The sequence below is a fragment of the Candoia aspera genome, chromosome 2 (genome assembly GCF_035149785.1).
Source record: "Candoia aspera isolate rCanAsp1 chromosome 2, rCanAsp1.hap2, whole genome shotgun sequence".
Classification (NCBI taxonomy): domain Eukaryota; kingdom Metazoa; phylum Chordata; class Lepidosauria; order Squamata; family Boidae; genus Candoia; species Candoia aspera.
Window position 1 is genome coordinate 4,442,497 of NC_086154.1, and position 22,432 is coordinate 4,464,928.

A 22,432-nucleotide genomic window follows, 5' to 3' on the forward strand; every position below is an offset into this window, starting at 1 on the left:
TTCACATCAAGCATGATGGAGAGGAGTGAGCTGCAATGAAATGTGGCCATGGTTCATCTCAGCAGCCCTGTCTCTCTCCAGGGAATTGTAAGGTGTTCAAATGGCCAGTTTTTTGTAACTGACCCTCAACGGTTACTAAGCATGAATGTTCCCTGGAATTTCTTTGTTTCCCCAAAATGCTGCTTCTCTCAGCACTCAAGTCTTGTCCAACCACAGTGCTATATTTATGAAATGGAAGATGACCCTGAATTTAAGATCACCTTTCTCAAAGAAAACCGCCCAGAGTTGTTTTTGAGATGTGCAGTGGAAAAATATGATAGATAGATAGATAGATAGATAGATATAGATAGACAGATAGATAGATAGATAGATAGATAGATAGATATAGATAGACAGATAGATAGATAGAAAGATAGATAGATAGATTTAAAAGCTAAACCCATTAAACCCTCCCTCAAAAGCTAAACCCATTAAACCAGAGATCACTCTAAAGGATCTGTTGCTTTTGCTGCCACCGCCAATTCCCTTCCTAGTTTAGAAATTCTTTTAATTTTTCTTTTCTATTTTTTAATATACGTTTAAGGTAACATGACTAAGTGAAACATGGGGAAGTTATAGAACAGCAGTTGCTTCATTCGTGTTTAAAGAAGGACTCAATTTGGCTTTAATTAAACAGCTTAAAATTGGAGTAAACGGGTTCTCTTAATATTGCTTTATATTTACAGTATAGGCTGCCAATCTTTGGTATAAATTATGAACCTTCATCCCTGCATACTTATAAACTGTTAACTAATATGGCTACCAAATCATGAAATACAGTAAAGATACAGCTTCAAGCCATATTCTCCCTTGTTTCTGGTGGAGCTTGACAGTTATAGGTTACTGAAATTGATATTCAATCCCACTTTTGTATTTTATGTACCAATTTTTAAAAATGCAGAGAGCCAGGACTGAGGGGAGAGAGATCAGAGGAAAGATGGAGAAGTTGTTATTATTAGCATAACTTAAAACTGACATACGAATTTTGTAAGCTGAAGGATCCCATTTCCATATTGTTTTCTTCTAAAGTTATATGAAGGGTTTTTTTAACTTCAAATCTTGTTCTTTATTGATTCTTCATGAAGTATTCTTTAGCTCTATTAAAACTTTCTTCACCCCTGGGATCATAGAAATCTCTGTTCCTTGTTGTTGAAATACAATTTGCTTGAAAGGGAATCCCCATTTATATCTTATTTCTCATTTTGGTAATTCTTCTGTTGCAGGATTGAAGCCTTTTCTTCTTTGTAGGGTGGTAGGACTGATATCTTGAAAAAAATAACACTTTACCATCATCCCAATTTATCTCTTTTAGTTCATGACCTTATTGACTTTGATTTTTGCATTTGATTTGGCCTTAGGAGAGAAGACTTTAGGGGCACATTCCACATCATTATCTGAAAGCTTTAAATCCGGGGCATTGTTATTCAGTTTTGAGATAAGATATCCAATTAAATTAGTCTTCTCTGCTTTTCCCCTGATTCCTCTAATTCTCAGATGATTTCTTTGGTTCTAACCCTGTATATCAGACAAATCCAATCAAAGGTCAGTACAAGTAGTCCTCGATTTATGACCATTTACGGATTGCCATCGCTAAGCGATGTGGTCACATGACATCGCGCTTTATGACCGCATTGCTTAGTGAAGGAAATTCCAGTCCCAGTTGTGGTTGTAAGTCAAGGACTACCTGTAATATCTTTTTGAACTTTTTCAGAATTATTTCTATTGGGTTTTATGGATATTGAACTAGAAAAGAAATATGGGAAATTAATATTGAATGTAGTAACTGCAAGATTATTGTACACACAAAGATGGAAGAATAATGAAATACCAATAGTAGCAGATTGGATTGTACTGTAAAATTGTTGTAGCTTGTGGAAATGGCAAAGCTGACCAGTTTGGTCAGGGAAAAAAATGATAAAGACTTTTTTGAAAGACTGGAAACCTTATATGGACTTTTTTGTTGAAAGAAGAAAATACTGAATTGATGATTTATTGAATTGGGGATTAAAAAGGGTTAAAGAGGGAGGGGAAGAATCAGATGGCAACTACTCAATAGAAAGAAGAGTGGAAGTCATAATTCTATATTTTCTTTTCTTTTTTCTTTCACTTCTTTTTTCTTATTTTCTCTTTTAATTTTTTCTGTTTTTATTCTATTCAAAAATTATAATAAAAGTATTTTTTAAAAAAAAAAATAGAAAGGGGATTAGCCATGGGTTCAGTGTGAGAGCTGCAAACTACCTGAAGAACATGAGGAGAGGGAGTGAGGAGCCAGTTCTTCCCTGGGAGCAGCAGAGCCTGGCTCCTCACTTCCTCCTCACTCTTCAGCAAAGGCTGAAGAAGCACAAGAGACAAATCCTCTCAAGTCCGCTTCCAACCCTATGGTTTAATCTATAAACAGCCTAGTCGATGTGATGGCTTCACATTCTCCAGGTCAACTTGTTGAACAACCCATTTCAAGGAAAAGAAAAAAGAAAAAGAAATACGGTTGCACAATTTAGTTTGCACTCTCACATCCAAAAGAAGATTGAGAGATAGGAGAACAGTCATGACCAGATGGAAAGGAAGGGTCTCACAGAAACCCACAGGAGCAATTGGAGTGGAGCCTCAAATTTCCTATCACAAAAGGAAGTATTTCAGTTCAAACACAACACACCCATGTGCATCAAGGTTGCAACATGCAGATCTGGAACTGGATAAGAGAGAAGATGCCACTTCCAGAGTGGAGCAGCTAAAGCCATCCCTGGGCTGAAGGTGGACAATGAGATAGTCATCTCCCTCTAGCTATTTCTATGGCTTGGTTTCATCATCAGTGTGTTCTTCATTTCCTTCTGGTTCTTGTTATGTTCTTTCCAGATTCCTCTTTTAGAATAATTTAAAGTTCTTTAAATAACTCCTTGGGCTCTCTGTCTCCCAGTTCATTCTTTGAATCTGTTTCTCACTTCCATCTTATGCTCCTCTGGAATGGGTTCTAGTTATAGCTCATCAAGTTTGGATCTTTTCTACTCCTTTTCAGTCTGATGTGTATTTCTGTGATTGATAGCTGATGGTCAGCACCCGGCAGTGTTTTGCAATTCTGCATAGAGATTTTCCACCTGTTACTAATAAAATGTAATCTATTTGATTATGGTGTTGTCTCCCTTCTTGACCTTCCTCTTCATTGGCCAACCAAGGAGAGCCACCTGCCTTCTCCGACAAACAGCCTTCAGCATCATTTTCTCACTCTCTGTCTCTTCTGTCCTGGCCAAAACAGTCACAGTGGTGTTAGCCTTCTTGGCCACAAAACCAGGGAATAAAGTGCAGAGATGGCTGGGGAAGAGCCTGGCCAACACCAACATCCTTTCCTGCTCAGGTGTCCAAGTTGTCCTCTGCAGCATCTGGTTGGGCATTTCTCCACCATTCCCTGACTCTGACCTGCACTCACAATCTGGAGAGATTATTCTGCAATGCAATGAAGACAGTGTCTTTATGTTTTTCGGTGCCCTTGGCTACATGGGCTTCCTGGCTGCCATCTGCTTCATGGTGGCTTTCCTGGCCAGGAACCTCCCTGGGGCCTTCAATGAAGCCAAGATGATCACCTTCAGCATGCTGGTCTTCTGCAGTGTCTGGGTGTCCTTCGTGCCTGCCATCCTGGCCTCTAATGCTAGCCTGCTGGGCTGCATCTTTCTCCCCAAGTGCTACATTATTTATCTAAGACCAGATCTGAATACTAAGGAACATGTGATGTCAAAATAATAAAGTGATTTTTTGGAGGTGGTTCCCCAAAAGATCATTTACTGATGCCAAGAAACAGTATTTGACACTTTCATGTTCTTTAAAAAAATAAAATAAAAAAGCTCCAAGTCCTTTTTTTTTCAAGTCACATTTCTTCATGAGATAGAAATAGATGACTACTTTTTAATAAATATGTTTTCCCTTTTCTCTTTGATGCTGATTGTATAGAAATGTGTCCAACTCTGTATACTTAAAGCAGTGAGAGAGAGACAGGAGGCTTCCAAGTTATGCCTGTTCCAAAATGGTGGCTAATTAAGAGCAGAGTGAGGTAAAATAAAAGTTTACCTGTTCAGCAAGAAAGAAACATGAAAAATCCTGAAAAATAGTGGAGAATGTGGACCTTTTCCAGTTGGGCTTTGGACATGGTTTCAGTACTGGGATTGACTTACTTTCCCTTGTGAATGATGTTGTCCTCACAGCCATCAGCATTTATCTTAATATCTTGTGACATTTTTATTGAGGTATTTTGGAAGTATTCCCAACTAAAAAACCCTGAGGTTCGAAACTGTTTTTATTTTTATTTCTTAGAAAATACTGTGTGTGTTTTCCAGTATTTTTGAGTTTTTTGACATGACCACCACAGATGGCGGAATGTCCCTCATGTACCACAAGATTTCCAACCCTTTTATGATATAATTTATCTATTTTGGTGTTTATTGGCCGAGTTATATACTATTTATAAAAGATCTCTCAGCCACTTTCAAGTCCCTCAATGATGGTCTCCTCCTGGCTTGCCTCTGAGGGCTGAGAGTGGACTACAATGGTTCTCCTCCTCCTTCAGGGGTGTTGGCATGTGAAAATGGAGAGGAATGAAACCACACACACACACAGTGAACAAGTCTATGCAGAAGCTCAGGCAGTTATGTCCCTTCCTCCATCAGCATACGCTAGACATCCAATCTGTGAGGTGCTAATTAGCATTGCTAATCTGTTGAAGTATTTAAGCAAACACATGCAATTTAAGCTTTCCAGCATGCTTCCAGATTCAATTCAAGGTGCTAGTAAGGACTCACGAAGCCCTTCATGACATGGGGCCAGGTTATTTGAGGGACTGCCTCTCCCCAAATATTTATTTTATTTTTATTTAATTAAATTTATGTCACCACCCATCTCCCCCAGTGGGGGACTCTGGGCAGTTTACAATAAAATGATACTAAAAACATATCCACCTAATTTACTATTAGAAATATAAATAGAAAATAAATAGAAAATCCAAGTGGAGATGGAACATGATCACTAAGGGGTGTTATGGCGCCAGCCATCCCCAGATGGAGCTGTCGCTCTCCCCTTCCTAAGCAAGGCGGCAGAACCAGGTCTTCAGCTTCTTCCGGAAGTCCGAGAGCGAAGAGACCTGTCTCAGCTCCGGGGGCAAGATGTTCCAAAGGGCGGGTGCCACTGCAGAGAAGACTCGCCTCCTGGACCCCGCTAGATGAAATTCCTTTGCTGATGGGGTCCATAGCATGCCCTTCCTGCCTGACCAGGTGGGGCAGGTTGATGTGATGGGGATGAGACAGTCCCTCAGGTACCCTGGTCCCATGCCATGTAGGGCTTTAAAGGTGATAACCAACACCTTGAATTGCACCTGGAAGCAAACTGGTACCCAGTGCAGCTCGCATAACAGTGGTGTCACATGGGCTGTTTTACAGCCCTGATAACTGTCCATGCAGCCACATTCTGGACCAGCTGAAGCTTCCAAATACTCTTCAAGGGTAGCCCCATGTAGAGCGCATTCCAGTAGTCTATATGGAAGATGACAAGGGCATGAGTGACTGTTTGGAGGGCATCTCGGTCCAGGAATGGTCATAGCTGATGCACCACCCGAAGGTGTGCAAAGGCCCTCCTGGCCGTGACTGCCACCTGCTCTTCAAACAGGAGTCGCGAGTCCAGGAGGACCCCCAGGTTCCACACTGGCTCCTAATGGGGAAGTGCCACCCCATCCAGAACCAAAGATGACAGCTTCCTGGAACCCGAGGGGCCATCAATCCACAGCCACCAGGGTTCAGTTGAAGCCTGTTGTTCCCCATCCAGGCCCCTACAGCCCCCAGGCACCTGGAAAGGGTGGAGACCGCAACACTTACTTCACCTGGGATGGAGATATATAACTGGGTATCATCGGCATACTGATGATACCTCATCCCATGGTGACGGATGATCTCACCCAGCGGTTTCATGTAGATGTTAAATAGGAGAGGAGAGAGAACTGAACCCTGTGGCACCCCACAATGGAGGAGTTGAGGGCCGGATCTCTCCTCTCCTATCACCACCAATTGGAAACGGCCCTGGAGGAAGGAGGTGAACCAGTGCAAACCGCTCACCCCCAACCCCCTGAGCCACCCCAAAAGGATACCATGGTCGATGGTATTGAAAGCCGCTGAGAGATCCAAGAGAGCCAGGATGGATGCATTCCCTCCATCCCGCTTCCACCAGAGATCATCCATAAGTGTGACCAATGTGGTCTCTGTCCCATATCCTGGCCTGAAACCTGACTGAAAGGGGTCCAGATAATCCGTTTCCTCCAGAATTCTCTGGAGCTGCAACGCAATCACCTTCTCAACCACCTTTCCCAAAAAGGGAAGGTGGGAAACAGGGCAAAAATTGCCCAGTATAGTAGGGTCCAGGGATGACTTCTTGAGGATGGGGTATACCAGTGCCTCCTTAAAGGCAGCCGGAAATATTCCTTCACTCAAGGATGCATTAACCATCGCCTGGACCCAACCACAAGTCACTTCCCAGGCTGATTTTATCAGCCAGGAAGGGCATGGGTCAAGCTGACATGTTGTTGCATTCACAGTCTGGAGAATCCTGTCCACTTCCTCAGGCCCAACAGGATCAAACTGTTCCCAGATAACAGGGTAAGCACATTCCCCTGGCATCTCCCCAGACTCCACTTCATGCTTAGAGTCCAACTTGGAATGGATCTGAGCAATTTTATCCTGCAGATGCTTTGAAAACTCTTTCAAACAGCCCCATAAGTGGGTCCCTGAATCTACCTGACCTAGAAGAGATTGAGCAATCTTAAACATGGCTGTCGGGTGGTATTCTGTGGATGCGATAAGAGCGGAGAAATACTCACATTTTGCTGCTCTTACCATGACAAGGTAGGTCTTAATAGCAGTTCTGGCTTGAGTTCGGTCAGATTCAGTCTTGGTCTTCCTCCAGCAGTGCTCCAGACATCTCTTAACCCTCTTCAAAACCCTCAGCTCCTAAACCACGGGGAGTGATGGGTCTAATGAGGAAAGAGAGGTCACACAGACGCGATCCTGTCCAAGGCCCCGGCTGCGGCCCTATTCCAGGCCATGGCTAGGACCTCTGCTGAACCGTGCAGCAGGTCCTCAGGAATAACCCCCAGCTCCCTCTGAAACCCTACTGGGTCCATCAGTCGCTGGGGGCAGACCAATCAAATGGGTCCTGCCTCCCTGCAGAGCGGGGTGGCACAATATAATCTCAGGGTCACCAGGGCATGGTCTGACCATGACAATGGGAACAGATCTAACTCTCCCCTCAGCTCACATTGCCACTGCTCCGACAAGAAAACCAAGTCCGGGGTGTGACCACTGTCTCGACTTGGGTCCTGAATAATCTGGGACAGGCCCATGGTTGCCATGGTAGCCATGAACTCCCAAGCCATCTCTGAGGCACGCCCCAGGGATGGCAGATTGAAGTCCCCCAGAACCTGGGGAACTCCACTGCCAACCCCGAGACTTCCTCCAATGTTTGAGGCAGGGTGGTTGCTACGCAGCTGGGAGGCTGGTACCTGTAGCAGCACCCCCAACTGTTCTCAGGATCCCAGCTTGAAAAATGGTGTCATAATTGGCCACTTGCGGAGCAGGGCCCCTGAAGGCCTCTTAAGATTCTCTGATGACAACTGCTACCCCTCCTCCCCTGCCCTGGTGTCTCGGCTGGTGCCACACTTGAAACCCAGCCAGGCACATCTCAGAGAGGGCTACTCCCCCTTCTAAGCCCAGCCAGGTCTTTGTGATACATGCCAGGTCTGCCCCCTCCTCTGTGATCAAATCACATATGAGGGGGGCCTTGTTGTTCACTGACCTGGTGTTAAGGAGCAGCAGCCGAAGACCAGGGCTCACAAGGATCTGTCGTCCAGGGCCTGGGTGTGACCACGGAGGGCTGGAACATGCTACCAATAATAAACACCAGGGGCGTCTTCCCCGAAGATGGCCTGCCCTCCGGGTCCCAACATAACATCCCTGGCCCGTCACCACCTCGATTGGATAGCCCGCCCCACATCCCCCAGAGTTTCCTAATCTAGTAGCTTCCACTCCCAGACCTCCATAACTCCTGGCCTTAACCAAGGGTCCCTTTCCCCATGCATCCATCTTCTCACACAACATCTGCCTTGGGCAGTGAGAAATCCCCCCCCAGCGCACCAGCTTCTGTTCTTGGCATTGTTCGGTCACCACCAACATCCACACCCTTACTGTGCCTCCCCTCAACCTCTCTCACTAGTAGAGGTGGGACACACCAGCCACTCCTAGCCACCACCTGTCTCTCACTCAGGTGGGTAGACTTCCATATCAAGAGCCAATCCTAACCTCCTCCTGTGTCTCTCACCCACGGGGGGAGTATCACACTCACACTCATACCAAGGGACCCCAACCCTCTGCCACCTAATATAATGGGAATGGGCAATCCTCCCCTTTCCTCCCCTCCCCCCCCGAATCCCTTAAGATCTTAAAAAACCAGGGGATTTCTCCCGAACCCACTTCAGCCCCCAGTCCTTCACACTTCCCCCCCAAGTTCATCACCCCACCAGGCCTCAGTCCATTGCAATGATACCTGCTTTGCCATCAAGGCTGGTCTTCCTTCTTTTCTCCCAGGCCCTCCACCTCAAGGAAAAGGCATCACAGCCTCAAAGGCCACCGCCCCTCACTGAGGACCACCAGAGCCTCCCGGAGCCCATCGTCACTCAAAAGCCTGGTGCACTCCATCTCTCCACTGACTCCTTGGTGACCCTGAAGTTGCCCAGAATCTCTGCGGCCGTAAAGTCGCGCTCATCATCTCCAACACAAGCTTCAACCTGGAGGCTTCCTCCATGAGGCCGTGAGGCCCGTCATCCACCACCTTGCTGAAGCCACCAGCTGCCAGTCTATCACAGAGGCTGCCCAGCCCATCCACGGGTATCCAGGGGACACCGGGGGATCACAGGAGGTTGCTGGGATCCACCAGGTCCTCCAGGGTCCACAGGAGGTCCACCCGAGCCCACCCAGGTATGCTGTCATTCCGCTCATCTCCATTTCCAACCTGATTTAAATTGGGGAACCTACCAATGCCCCCCCCCCTCAGCTGAGCTGGGAGCCAAAAAGCCAAAAGCAGGCTTTATGGGGGCTTGCAGAGGCAGAATTCACCACCTAGAGAGCTGTGGTCAGTGTCTTTTTTGCCTTGGTCTCCATCTTGGAATCTGTCTATCTGTTCCATTATGCTGGGCAGGGAAGGATGCTCTGGGTCCCATCTATTAAGGAAAGGAAAGCCCACTGGCCCTTAGAAAGTCCTTAAAATATTGTTGAATGATTGGGCTTGGGGATCCAGATGTGTAGCAGGTACTTGCAATGGTTATCATGATTTGTTTTTATTGGTTCTGTGTTTTTTTTTTTTACCTTAGCTGTTGATTTCTAGAGTTATATACAGTACTTTAAGTTATTTTAAACTGTTGTTATCCATCTAGAGTCAATTTGGATGGGTGGCTATAGAAACTGAAATAATAAATAAAGAAATAAATATGTGTCTGCTTTCAAAAGATGAGCACCCATCTCAGCAGATCCTTGGCTAACATGATAAATATAGCCAAAGTCCACCATAAATCAAGACCAACTAAATTCATATTGATGTGTGACTGTACACACCCACACTAAAAATCTCTCTTGATGTTGATTCAAGTGAGATTTTTAAAATGAAAACGTCATTAATTTTATTCAAAATATGCAGAAAACTGAAAAGGATGAGGCAAAGAAAAGAAACCTACAAAGAAACCTACAGAGAAAAGAAAGAAAACTAAAAAGGCGGGAAAGTACAAAAAAGATTACAAAAGATTTCTAAAGAAGACTTTGGGGCCAAATTTTCATGTCTCACTTTGTGGTTCATCATCAGAGTTTGGACTCCATCTGTGACTTCTGCCTTTGTGTATTTGCCTGTTGACTCATTCAAAGTTCAGAAAGGTGATGTCTCTCCTCCTTACAATTATCAAAATCATAGTGATTTACTTGTTGTATTGGTGCTCAATTTCTAGAGTTTTGGTTGCAAACTTTAAAAAAATTGGCAAAAGATGTCAATAACATGTTTTTCCCTCAATTCCAGACTAAAGCCTTGTTGGCTGATGTCATGGCTTTGGAAAGTTGTAGGAGTATAAATGGTTCAGGAGAAAGAAAGAGCAAGGGGAGCCTTTGAGGGCAGGCAGGGTCTGTGTTTACTCCTCTCCCCTTGAGATGTGAAGCCTTGGCTGGATCCTGTCTGGATTAGGAAAGACTCTGAAGCTTCTGCCTTGGAAGAAGGCTCTGATGTTCCTGCATCTTCTTGATCTGTATTCAAAGCAAGAACAGGGCTGGTGTCTCAGTCAGGAACACAAGTCATGTTACTGCTTCTGCTGCTTCTGTGGCCCCAAGGGGTCTGTACGAAGCTCAAGGCCAAATGCTTCCTGACTCCGAAGAGGGATGGGGTGAACCCAAAAAATCATTACAGGCCAGGAGAGCTCTTCATTAATGGCATATACTCTGCAACTAGGGCTACGTTTCAACTCTTAAGCTTCAATGCAACTCCTTCAAATGAATTTTTGTGGTAAGTGAATCTACCTTCATTGCATTAAAGCCACCCTCCAGGCTTAGAAGGATTTGATTTCCCACTTTTCTCACCTCACTTTCCTTGACATCCTCTGAGTAAAGCTAGACTGTGGATGGACAAGAGAGGGTGGTTGCTCACTTCTACTCCTCCCTTACCCCCAAAATTGGTCAACATGGACACAAAAAGGCAGGACTACTATATTTTTTCCCTGCACTAAAAATCCACATTCTCTTTTCTGGAAAAAAAAAAAAATCACTGTTAGTATGAAGGAATCACAGATCAGAATTTATTTTGTGATTGAATTTCCAAAAGTCTGAGTCCAATTATGAACCAGTGCCAGGTACAGTAATCTTATCATGATTTCAATGCAAGTTAAGTCTCCACCAAAGATCATTAAAATCTAAACTTGTCCAGAAATTGAGAACATATTGCCCTCGTTAACAGTCACAGCTGCCCCTTGTATGTGTTTGTACGTATGTGTCTGAATGTGGAGATGATGGCCTAAGTGGCCTTTCCAGCCTTAGGATTTAGAGATTCTATATTTTATAAAGCGGGATAGTTCAAACTTCCAGGTATTGCAGAAGGTAACATTAGTTTCTTTGAAATTGATCTAATAACTTTTATTAATTTTTATTTTTTAAAGTTTTTTTAAAGTACAATATTTTTCAAAATAGCGTAATCCATTCAGAAGAATTCTTGGGCTTGGGTAGATTAGAAGTATTATTGTAAAAAAAAGGTCAAATAAAATCTTCCTTTCATTGTTATATTCTAATATGTTTATACTTCTAGGATAGCAATGCCAGAATACTGGAAAATGCTGTCCTTCCTTTTTGCCATAAAGGACATCAACCAGGATTCCCACCTCTTACCAAACATCACCCTGGGTTACAATATTTATGAAAACTATTTCAGTGCACAAATGACTTCGGATGCTCTGCTGGACCTGCTTTCAGACGGGGAGGCCAATGTTCCCAACTACAGCTGTGGAAGGGAGAGAAATATAGTGGCTGTTCTTGAAGGGGCCGAGATTGACATTTCCATCCAGATTTCAACCATATTTGGCATCTACAAAGTCCCACAGGTGTGTCTTTGCTGGGAAGATAATTTTTAGTCAAGCAACTTTCAGTCAGAGGTCCTCTATTGCAAGTGAATTAGGGAGTGATAATGTGTACATGGTAGGCAGTAAGGATGCAAGTTCAGGTTATTTAAGGGGAGGGAAGGATGTTCTTGTTTATTCGTTCAGTCCCTTCCGACTCTTTGTGATTTCATGGACCAGCCCATGCCAGAGCTTCCTGTTGGTTGTCAACACCCCCAGCTCCCCCAGGGACGGGTCCGTCACCTCTACAATATCATCCATCCATCTTGCCCTTGGTCGGCCCCTCTTCCTTTTGCCTTCCACTCTCCCTAGCATCAGCATCTTCTCCAGGGTGTCCTGTCTTCTCCTTATGTGACCAAAGTACTTCAGTTTTGACTTTAATATCATTCCCTCAAGTGAGCAGTCTGGCTTTATTTCCTGGAGTATGGACTGGTTGGATCTTCTTGCAGTCCAAGGCACTCTCAGAATTTTCCTCCAACACCACAGTTCAAAAGCATCGATCTTCCTTCGCTCAGCCTTCCTTATGGTCCAGCTCTCGCAGCCATATGTTACTACAGGGAACACCATTGCTTTAACTATGCGGACCTTTGTTGTCAGTGTGATGTCTCTGCTCTTAACTATTTTATCGAGATTTGTCATTGCTCTTCTCCCAAGGATTAAACGTCTTCTGATTTCCTGGCTGCAGTCAGCATCTGCAGTAATCTTTGCACCTAGAAATACAAAGTCTTTCACTGCCTCTAGGTTTTCTCCCTCTATTTGCCAGTTATCCATCAAGCTGGTTGCCATAATCTTGGCTTTTTTGAGGTTTAGTGGCAAGCCAGCTTTTGCACTTTCTTCTTTCACCTTCATCATAAGGCTCCTCAGTTCCTCTTCACTTTCAGCCATCAAAGTGGTATCATCTGCATATCTGAGATTGTTAATGTTTCTTCCAGCAATTTTAACTCCAGCCTTGGATTCCTCAAGCCCAGCATGTCGCATGATGTATTCTGCGTACAAGTTGAATAGGTAGGGTGAGAGTATACAACCCTGTTGTACTCCTTTCCCAATCTTAAACCAGTCTGTTGTTCCGTGGTCTGTTCTTACTGTTGCTGCTTGGTCATTACACAGATTCCTCAGGAGGCATACAAGATGACTTGGTATCCCCATACCGCTAAGAACTTGCCACAATTTGTTATGGTCCACACAGTCAAAGGCTTTAGAATAGTCAATAAAACAGAAATAGATGTTTTTCTGAAACTTCCTGGCTTTTTCCATTACCCAGCGGATATTGGCAATTTGGTCCCTAGTTCCTCTGCCTTTTCTAAACCCAGCTTGTACATCTGGCAATTCTCGCTCCATGAATTGCTGAAGTCTACCTTGCAGGATCTTGAGCATTACCTTACTGGCATGTGAAATGAGTGCCACTGTCCGATAGTTTGAACATCCTTTGGTGTTTCCCTTCTTTAGTATGGGGATATAAGTTGATTTTTTTCCAGTCTGATGGCCATTCTTGTGTTTTCCAAATTTGTTGGCATATAGCATGCATTACCTTGACAGCATCATCTTGCAAGATTTTGAACAGTTCAGCTGGGATACCGTCGTCTCCTGCTGCCTTGTTGTTAACAATGCTTCTTAAGGCCCATTCAACCTCACTCTTCAGGGTGTCTGGCTCTAGCTCACTGACCACACCATCAAAGCTATCCCCGATATTGTTATCCTTCCTATACAGGTCTTCTGTATATTCTTGCCACCTTTTCTTGATCTCTTCTTCTTCTGTTAGGTCCTTGCCATCTTTGTTTTTAATCATACCCATTTTTGCCTGAAATTTACCTCCAATGTTTCTAATTTTCTGGAAGAGGTCTCTTGTCCTTCCTATTCTATTGTCTTCTTCCACTTCCGCGCATTGGTTGTTTAAAAATAATTCCTTATCTCTTCTGGCTAACCTCTGGAATTTTGCATTTAATTGGGCATATCTCCCCCTATCCCTGTTGCCTTTTGCTTTCCTTCTTTCTTGGGCTACTTCTAGTGACTCAGCAGACAGCCATTTTGCCTTCTTGGTTTTCTCTTTCTTTGGGATGTATTTTGTTGCCGCCTCCTGAACAATGTTGCGAACTTCTGTCCATAGTTCTTCCGGGACCCTATCTACTAAGTCCAGTCCCTTAAATCTATTCTTCACCTCCACTGCATATTCCTTAGGAATATTAGTGAGCTCATATCTAGCTGATCTGTGGGTCTTCCCTAATCTCTTTAGTCTGATCCTAAATTGTGCAAGTAGAAGTTCGTGATTGGAACTACAGTCAGCTCCAGGTCTTGTTTTTACTGACTGTATAGATGTCCGCCACCTTTGGCTGCAAAGGATGTAGTCAATCTGATTTTGGTGTTGTCCATCTGGTGAAGTCCATGTATAAAGCCATTTATTAGGTTGTTGGAAGAGACTGTTTGTTATGCAGAGTGAGTTGTCTTGGCAAAATTCTATCAGCCTATGTCCTGCTTTGTTTTGTTCTCCCAGGCCATGCTTACCTTTAATTCCAGGTGACATTTGTCTGCCCACCTTAGCATTTCAGTATCCTGTGATGAAAATAAGATCTCTTTTAGGCGTGTTGTCCAGTAGGTGCTGCAGATCCTCATATTCCCTCCTTCCATGGTCCATATTAGGGGAGCTTCAATTTACAGGAGTCTGGAAAATTCTCCACTAAAGAACCAAAGGGGAAAGGAAGCAATTCATAAAGCAATTGCTGAGTAGATAAGGCCTCATTCTGAATGCTGTGGGCATCAAATAAAACATACCTTTCATTGCTTTTCAGATCAGTTACAGTTTTGTTTCCCAGACATCGAGTGATAAATTTCAGTCTCCTTTCTTCTACCCGATGCTCCCTGCTGAAGGAGTCCAGTACCCAGGGATGGTCAAGCTGCTCCTTCATTTCAGGTGGACCTTGGTTGGTCTGCTGGCTCCAGACACTGACCAGGGGGAGAGGTTCATGAGGACCTTGACTTCTATGTTGCTAAGGAATGGCATTTGTCCAGTTTTATCACAAACCTTTTCCCCAACAATCTATGATGTTTTCGTAAGTGATCTTCCATACCGCAACTGGAGACAAGTGAATGTCTTTCTCTATGGTGCTGAGGATTATTCATTCAATATAGGGCTGAAAATAATACAACAAGTATTTGAAACTTTTAAGGAGCCTGTTACAGGGAAAGTCCTGATCACAACAATCCGATGGGATTTCTCCATTTTTTTGAGGCATGATGACTTCCCCATTCAATTCCTTCATAGCATTTTTTCCTTTCTGATGAAGAGGAACCACATGGCTAAGTATGGTGGGTTTGTCCATTTTTACCCTACAATGCATTACCTTGCACAGAAATCTTTTAGATGCTCCTACACCAAGGATGCCTTTTCTGTGAAAGTCTGGAGACGGTGCAGAGAGAGAGAAGAACGGCAGGCTGTGCCTCAGGAGATAATTGATCAAATACTGCCACTGGACAACTACTTCACTTACAACACCATCTGGGCTGTGGCCCGGGCCTTCCATGCAGCCTATTTATCCAGAGCCAAGAGGACAAGGATAAATGGTGGGAAGAACCTGGAGACTCCAAGGCTGAAGCCCTGGCAGGTATTTTTTTTCCTGCTGCACATTTTTCTCCTGCAACTAAGAATCAGTTTTACAAATATAAGAAGTAGGCTTCTAGTCTCAAAATAAAAAAAATAAAAAATAAAATAAAATTCAAAGACAAACATTACATTGAATTCCAACTTTCCATTCCTCTCCCATTTGAATTCCCTTCACTTTTTTCCTTTCTTTTTCAATAGATTATCCTTTTAAACTTAATTTGGAAGAAATAATTTGGACACCTTCACTGTTTAGCCATCCTTCCCCTCATTCAATCAAATGTCATTTCATTTCCTGCCAATAATGGTTTCTTGGTTCGTCTATTGTTTTGCTTGCATGTCTCCCTTTTCTGACTTTTCTCTTTGCAAGCAGGAGCACCACCATCTCTCTCCCCCTGAAACCTGTCCCTTTCATTCCAATGATATGCGGGGTGTAGATTGCCTTAGCACAGACACAGTCCCTAATTCTTGGTTAAATGAGTGTTATTCCTTTGCCACTGTTTTCAATTTTTAATAGGATTGGAGAAACAAAATGGTGAAGGGTCACAGCAAGTGGCCAACCTTTTCTAGCCTGATAAACCGTGTAGGCTATGACCTCAAGGAAAGCAAAGATTCTTCTTTTTGTGTGCTACCCATTCACCTGTAAATCTTTAGAGGTCGAGCAGTGTTATGTAGATTTCTTGTGTAAGAAGTTGTGTTGTGTAAGGATATTTGTGTTTCATTTTGGCTTCATTTGGCAGATTTTTTCCAGTGTGGTTGTGCACAACATACTTTTTCTTCAGGTTTGTAGTGCAATGCCCTTCAAGCTGCCTTAAAGTCCTGGGAGAGGGAAGGAAAAGCTTATGTTTTCCTCCCACAAGTTTCTTTAGTTTTGACCTTCACTTTTTCTCCAGACTCAAGGTGGGATCTGGATCACTAACTCCTTCAATGTTTTCCCCAGAAGAACCCTGAAGACCACTTGGGCTGACTCAGAGCGAGCCACTGGTCTGACCTCCCCAAGGGAGCTGCCATGGCTCTTAATCCTTGGTCTCTCCAGTCCATCAACCTCAGTCCATTAACCATGACACAACCTTGGTTAAGGTTGAAAAGAAACTTGCTAGCACATTCAGTAGTTGGATTTCTTCTTACTAAGGTTAGATTTGAATTGCTTCTTTATAAACTCCATACAGTATATGTCTTTGTGTATGTGTGTATGTGTGTGTTTGTGTGTTATTAAACATTATACTGAATTACATTACATTAAATGAGCATTGAAGTTGTTACCTCGTTGGGTAATGAAATGTCTGCAAGAACACAATCTCAGAGATCACTAAGGACTTCACAGTTCAACCCTGAGCTACATACATTTCATTTATATTACATACAATTTCTATTACATACATAAAATTCATTTCTATTGGTAAACATTACAAATGGAACAATAAAAACGAATGTAAACTAAAAAAGAATAAAATAGTAAAAGGAAAAAATAGAAAGTGCAGAAAAGGAAAAAAAAATAGAAATAGAAAAGAAAGAAAAATAATATTATAGGAAAGAAAAAATACATAAAGAAATGACTACCCCTTTCATCACAAGTATAAACAATTTTAGTACCTTATCACCTTCTCTTAATATGCAACAAATATCTCATATCTCTAAACAAATCCTTAAAGCCTCATTGTTCAGTTCCGGTCAGCAAAAGTCCATTAAAGGTTACCAAGAACATATCTATTTTAACCTTGATCAAATAAACCAACTTATATTCCTTCCTTTTACTTTTAACAATCTTGATGTTTAATCCCTTCAAATAATGTCCTAGAACTTGATTTCTTTTCATTTTTTTCTTTTTTTCCTTCTCACAAAATCCTTCAAAACTTTAACAGGTCTCTTTTGTAAATACAAAATAGGAAAGTCACTCTTCTGGTTTGTTATTTATATATCCCTTTTAATTATTAAAATAGTTTCATTTGTATATCCAGTGTAGCATCTTTTTCCATATCATTCTTGTAATCTATCATTTTTAAATACACTTTCAAATCAGTCACAGTCTTGTCTGGTAAAACTTGTTCCTCTTGCATAACACATTTAAAACACAGTCTATATATAATTGAAGACATTCTTAAAATTAACTTCTGAGTCCATTTTTCACAAATAACCTTCAATATGTCCAATGTTAAAGTATTTTGCTCCATTCTGGAAAAGTAAGTCAAATTTAAGTGTTCTTCTTTCATTGTAATCTTTAGTTCTTTCTGGTTCCCTCTTGACTTCAACCATCAAAGTCCCATCCTATCATGTTTTATATTGTTTTTTTAGAATTCAAAACAACAGTGTTTTCCCATGGAAAGAATTCTTATAATTAATTTCAAAATCTTATTTCAAATCCATCTGGGCATTTAGTCCATTAGTAACTTTCTAAAATCAACATTCAAATCACCCTTTTGCTGTTCATTCCAAAAAAAGATTTTTTTAAAGTCCTTAAACTTGTATTAAAAACTTCTTTTGCAAAGGATTAAAGGGAACCCACCCGGTGACTGCTATAAAACTGTCACTCCAACAGTTCCTAATTGGTGAAAAGCAATTAAGAAATAATTCTGAAAGTGATTATGAGGCTGGGCAAACCTTGTGTCCATATCGGCTACATTACATCTCTGAGCTTGGTTGAAATCCCTGGAATCCCAGCCGTTCAACTCACAAGTCAACCACAAAAACCTCAGATTCTGCAATCTACTCATGAGGAGCAGCTGTCTGGAGTACGTGTGAGTGATCTCACCATCTCTCCTTTTTCCAGAGAGATTTTGCCAGTCAAAATTCACTATCTGGCTCTCGATCTCCACCACAATGGATTCCCCTCTCATTCATGAATGCCTGGTTCACCATACATATTTTTTTTCTTTTTTTACCTGTAAGGGATGTGTGTCTGAATCTGAAGTTAATCAGCTGAGATAGGTTCTGCAAATGCCATGATCATTCCTTTCCCCCTTTCCCCACTATCTTCAATTCTCAGCAGTTGAAGCTTATTTTGCACATTAAGGGACTTGCATCTTTTTCTGAGAAGATACTTTCATTCTGAGAGAAGGTGTATCCTATCACACCTTCTTCTAACTACAGAAAAGGCGAGAAAAGCTGAGTGAAAGAGGAGATTTCTCTTCAAAGGAGAGGCAGATCCTCATGAACAATCAGGCTCTGCAAAGGTTAAACAAGGGGAACTGTGGGGACTGCTGAGGGACTCCCGCATAAGAAAGCCAGAGGGGCCACTCTGCCACGTCCATCTCCATGTGTGTGTGCAAATGTGCCCTTTTTTTAGAGAAGTATATAGAGGAACATCATCAGGATCACCTAGGGGGGAAAAAAGATTATGGTTCAGAAATAGCAAATTAGATGCAATCGGAGAGATTCTCCAATACCTCTTGCCTTGTTCAACTATGGAGCTCAGTTGAACAATTTCTGAGAAGTGTTTCTGTGGTGGTTTTTAAGAACTGGAGCTTCGAAGAACACAATTCTATTCAGAAAATAATTTTCTACATTATTGTGCTTTGAAGAGGGCCAAACCAAAATAATAACTAATAACCAATCACTATTATTTTTTTCATTAATATTAGAAGCTAATAGTTTAAAGGGCAATGAAAGAATAACACAATTGGAAGTTTTGGGAAATTTATCACAAAGAATATTTGAGACTGGTGTATAAGGCAGTCAGATAGGGATCAGTTAAGCATCTCTGAAAATGTATGCCATTATTCAATTCAATGAGAGAAAGGCAAGCAGTTCAGAGGACGTGGGGGAGTTTTCAAGACTGATCATTTGACACCCTGTTCAGCTGTAGGAGAAGTCAGAAAGAGGAAAATAGGGACTCTTGGCACAAGACAGCCCACCAGAGTTTTGGAGGCTTCATGGCCAAGTAATAAAGACAATAAATCTACAAGACGTGGCATTCACCCTGCTCTTTCCCCGGGTCTCCTCCGTGTGTTTCTTAACTTTCTCAAACCTCAGTTCTGAGACAGCTGAGGACTCACACCAGCTGAGAGGGTGGATCTTCATACCCTGGTCCTTTGTTTGACTGATCAAAGAAATGCCCCAGGAAGAGTCTGTGACTTGGAGAACAGCCTTTATGTAGATATCCTTTGCCATATTTGTACTGGTTTACCAAATGTAGCAGATAGATAAATGGGAAGAGTTGAAGGAGACACCTGCATTGTTTTTTCTTTGGAAAGGTCATCCTTGGGCCTTTGAACATGATTATTACTTCCTGTTGCCACCTGATTTCCACTCGAAAGACAAGGATCCCAAGATTGTAAAGGAATAGAGAGCTGCTAAGGGATGAAGGTAAGGAATGAGCCATTAAGGAGGTGATTACATAGTCCAGAGAGAGAAGATTTTGGAAAGAAACTCAAACTAACCCTTGCCTGACTTTGTTTTTTTGTAAATTGGCACAGAGAGAGACTTGGACAAGCTTTCAAGATTGACATTAGCTGCTCCAGGTAGGACAGGTCAAGAAACAGACACTGAAGGGATTCCAGAATTGCTAGTTTATTGTTATTGGGTATAATAACAGAATCTTGAAAGCCTGTCCAGGTTTCTCTCTGTCCCATTTCAGTGTTTGTCCAGTTCGTGTAGAATGAAACTGTAAGATAGTAGGTTTTACAATTTATTTATTTATAGATTGTCACCTGAAGAACTTGGAAAATGAATCTGATACCTTCATTTGGTATATAGAGGGAGAAAACTTCAGCTCACCCCCAGCACAAGCAAAGGGTTTTAAAATAGAACATTGGATGCCTGTCTAAAAATACCCATGTTCTCTTCCATTCCAGCTTCATTCCTTCCTTCAAAATTCTCAGTTTTACAATAATTCCATAGAAGGGGTATATTTGAATGAGAAGGGAGACCTGGCATCGGACCTGGACCTTGTGAATTGGGTGATTTTCTCCAATCTGTCTTTTAGAAAAGTGATGTTTGGGAGTCTCAAAAGACAAGGATCCCAGGATTTCACATTTATGATAAACCCAAATGGGACTGCAGAGATGGAAGGGCTGAATGAGGTGGGAAAAAGTTTATTTCAGTCTCTCTGAAGCTCCTACGAACAGGGTTGCATTCTTTGGGCAGGAAATGGTTTTGGATGTCATTGAAGTTCCCCAAGAGAATTCCCTGTTTAGATGTCAAAGCTCCTATGGGAAATATACCCTTAAGTATTTATTTATTAGTCCTATAGGTAGGTTTGAACCATGGGGCAACAGGATAAATCTGGCCAAAGCAAAATATTCACCCAATCTTTCTTTGAGTAATTTAGTATATAAATACAGATTCTGAATCTAAATATTATAGTCTGTGAAAAATCAGGATAAAAAGGAAGCAACATGGAGCTGAAACTGTTTGATGAGCTCCAGTGTTTCCATAGGCTTCAAACTGACTAAAGCTCAGTCCTGAATTTCAGATCACTACGTCCTTCCTCCTTTGTCTCCTCTTGTCAAATAAAATTATTTTCAGAATCTTTTCCTGCCTCTCCTCAGCCCCTGCCTCCTTCCCGGTGTGTGGAACGCTGTCCTCCTGGATTCAAGAAGGTGGCTCAGGAAGGGAGGTCCATCTGCTGCTACGACTGTCTTCCCTGTGCAGAAGGAACCATCTCCACCATGGAAGGTGGGTGAGACTGCAGGAAAGGGAGAAACTCCTTACTTAGACATGTCCTGTGCAAGGAGCTTTTGGAAATCATTTCTCAATTGGATCCCATTCTTGTTCAATTCTTTATGCATTTATTTCATTCTGAGTGAGAAGAATTATCTTGGGAGTTTTACTGCGTGCCTTTTCTATTTTCAACTCTTCCCTACTGTGTTCATGATATACAGAATACAGTCCTCCCCAAACTCTACACTGAACAGGGATGGTAATGGCCAAGACTGCAGAGACAATGGTGGCGGGGGGGGGGGGGGGCTGAAGGAATAAAGAGGCAGGGTTTCATGAACACAGTTTCTTTCTAAAGAGTTACTCTTATGGGTTGGTCAAACTGTCCTCCGGTTCCAGACTTGGAGTTCCTCTCCAGGAACTTCTCGCTGCCTCTCAGCATTCCTTGGTCTTCTAAAGGTTTTATGGCTGAGCTGACAATGGAGCTTCCTTTCCCTCTCACCCCCTTATTCTCCAAGCTACATAATGGTTTTATGGCTGAGCTGACAGTTTTCTTTTCCTTAGAAAACTGCATTTAGGGAGAGGGGAGTTCCCTACCCTGGGATGATAACTTTGGATGAGGGACTTTCAGCTTGGTCCCTAAAAATCTCCTTCAGTGCTCGTTTCTGGAAACCAAATTGGTTCTACATTGAGGAACGTTTGGTGTCCTTTTTCAAAATGCAGACTGATCTTCCTTCACATGCAGTCATTCACACCACCCAAACTTCATGATGCAATTCTTTAGGGGAAACTGTACTCTTGCTTTTTTTTCAGATGCAGAAAAATGCAACAAATGTCCAGAAGATCAATATCCAAAGACAAGTCGAGATCACTGTATGCACAAGATTATAACCTTCCTATCCTACCAAGAAAATCTGGGGATCATCCTGGTATCTCTTGCCTTGCTCTTCACATTAATTACAGGCTTTGTCTTGGGAATTTTCATTAAATTCCAAGACACTCCAATCATCAAAGCCAACAATCGGGACCTCTCCTACATCCTCCTTGTCTCCCTCCTGCTTTCCTTCTTGACCTCCTTCCTCTTCATTGGCCAACCAAGGAGAGCCACCTGCCTTCTCCGACAAACAGCCTTCAGCATCTTTTTCTCACTCGCTGTCTCTTCTGTCCTGGCCAAAACAGTCATGGTGGTGTTAGTTTTCTTGGCCACAAAACCAGGGAATAAAGTGCAGAGATGGCTGGGGAAGAGCTTGGCCAACTCCATCATCTTTTGTTGCTTGGGTGTCCAAGCTGTCCTCTGCAGCATCTGGTTGGGCACTTCTCCCCCATTCCCTGAGTCTGACATGAACTTGCAGTCTGGAGAGATCATCCTGCAATGCAATGAAGGCTCTGTCACCATGTTTTATGGAGCTCTCGGATACATGGGCTTCCTGGCTGCTGTCTGCTTCACGGTGGCTTTCCTGGCCAGGAACCTCCCTGGGGCCTTCAATGAAGCCAAGCTGATCACCTTCAGCATGCTGGTCTTCTGCAGTGTTTGGGTCTCCTTTGTGCCC

At 42.6% G+C, this 22,432-nt stretch overlaps 1 protein-coding gene across 1 annotated transcript; it reads left to right on the top strand.

Moving 5' to 3' along the window:
• Nucleotides 1-48: 48 nt before the first annotated feature.
• On the top strand, nt 49-22,432 carry LOC134488847 (taste receptor type 1 member 3-like; the record flags this gene model as incomplete). Its single annotated transcript, XM_063291180.1, has 4 exons — nt 49-87; nt 8,839-9,035; nt 21,879-22,045; nt 22,077-22,432. Coding segments are annotated over exons 1-4 (759 nt in total), but the record flags the coding sequence as incomplete, so codon positions are not given.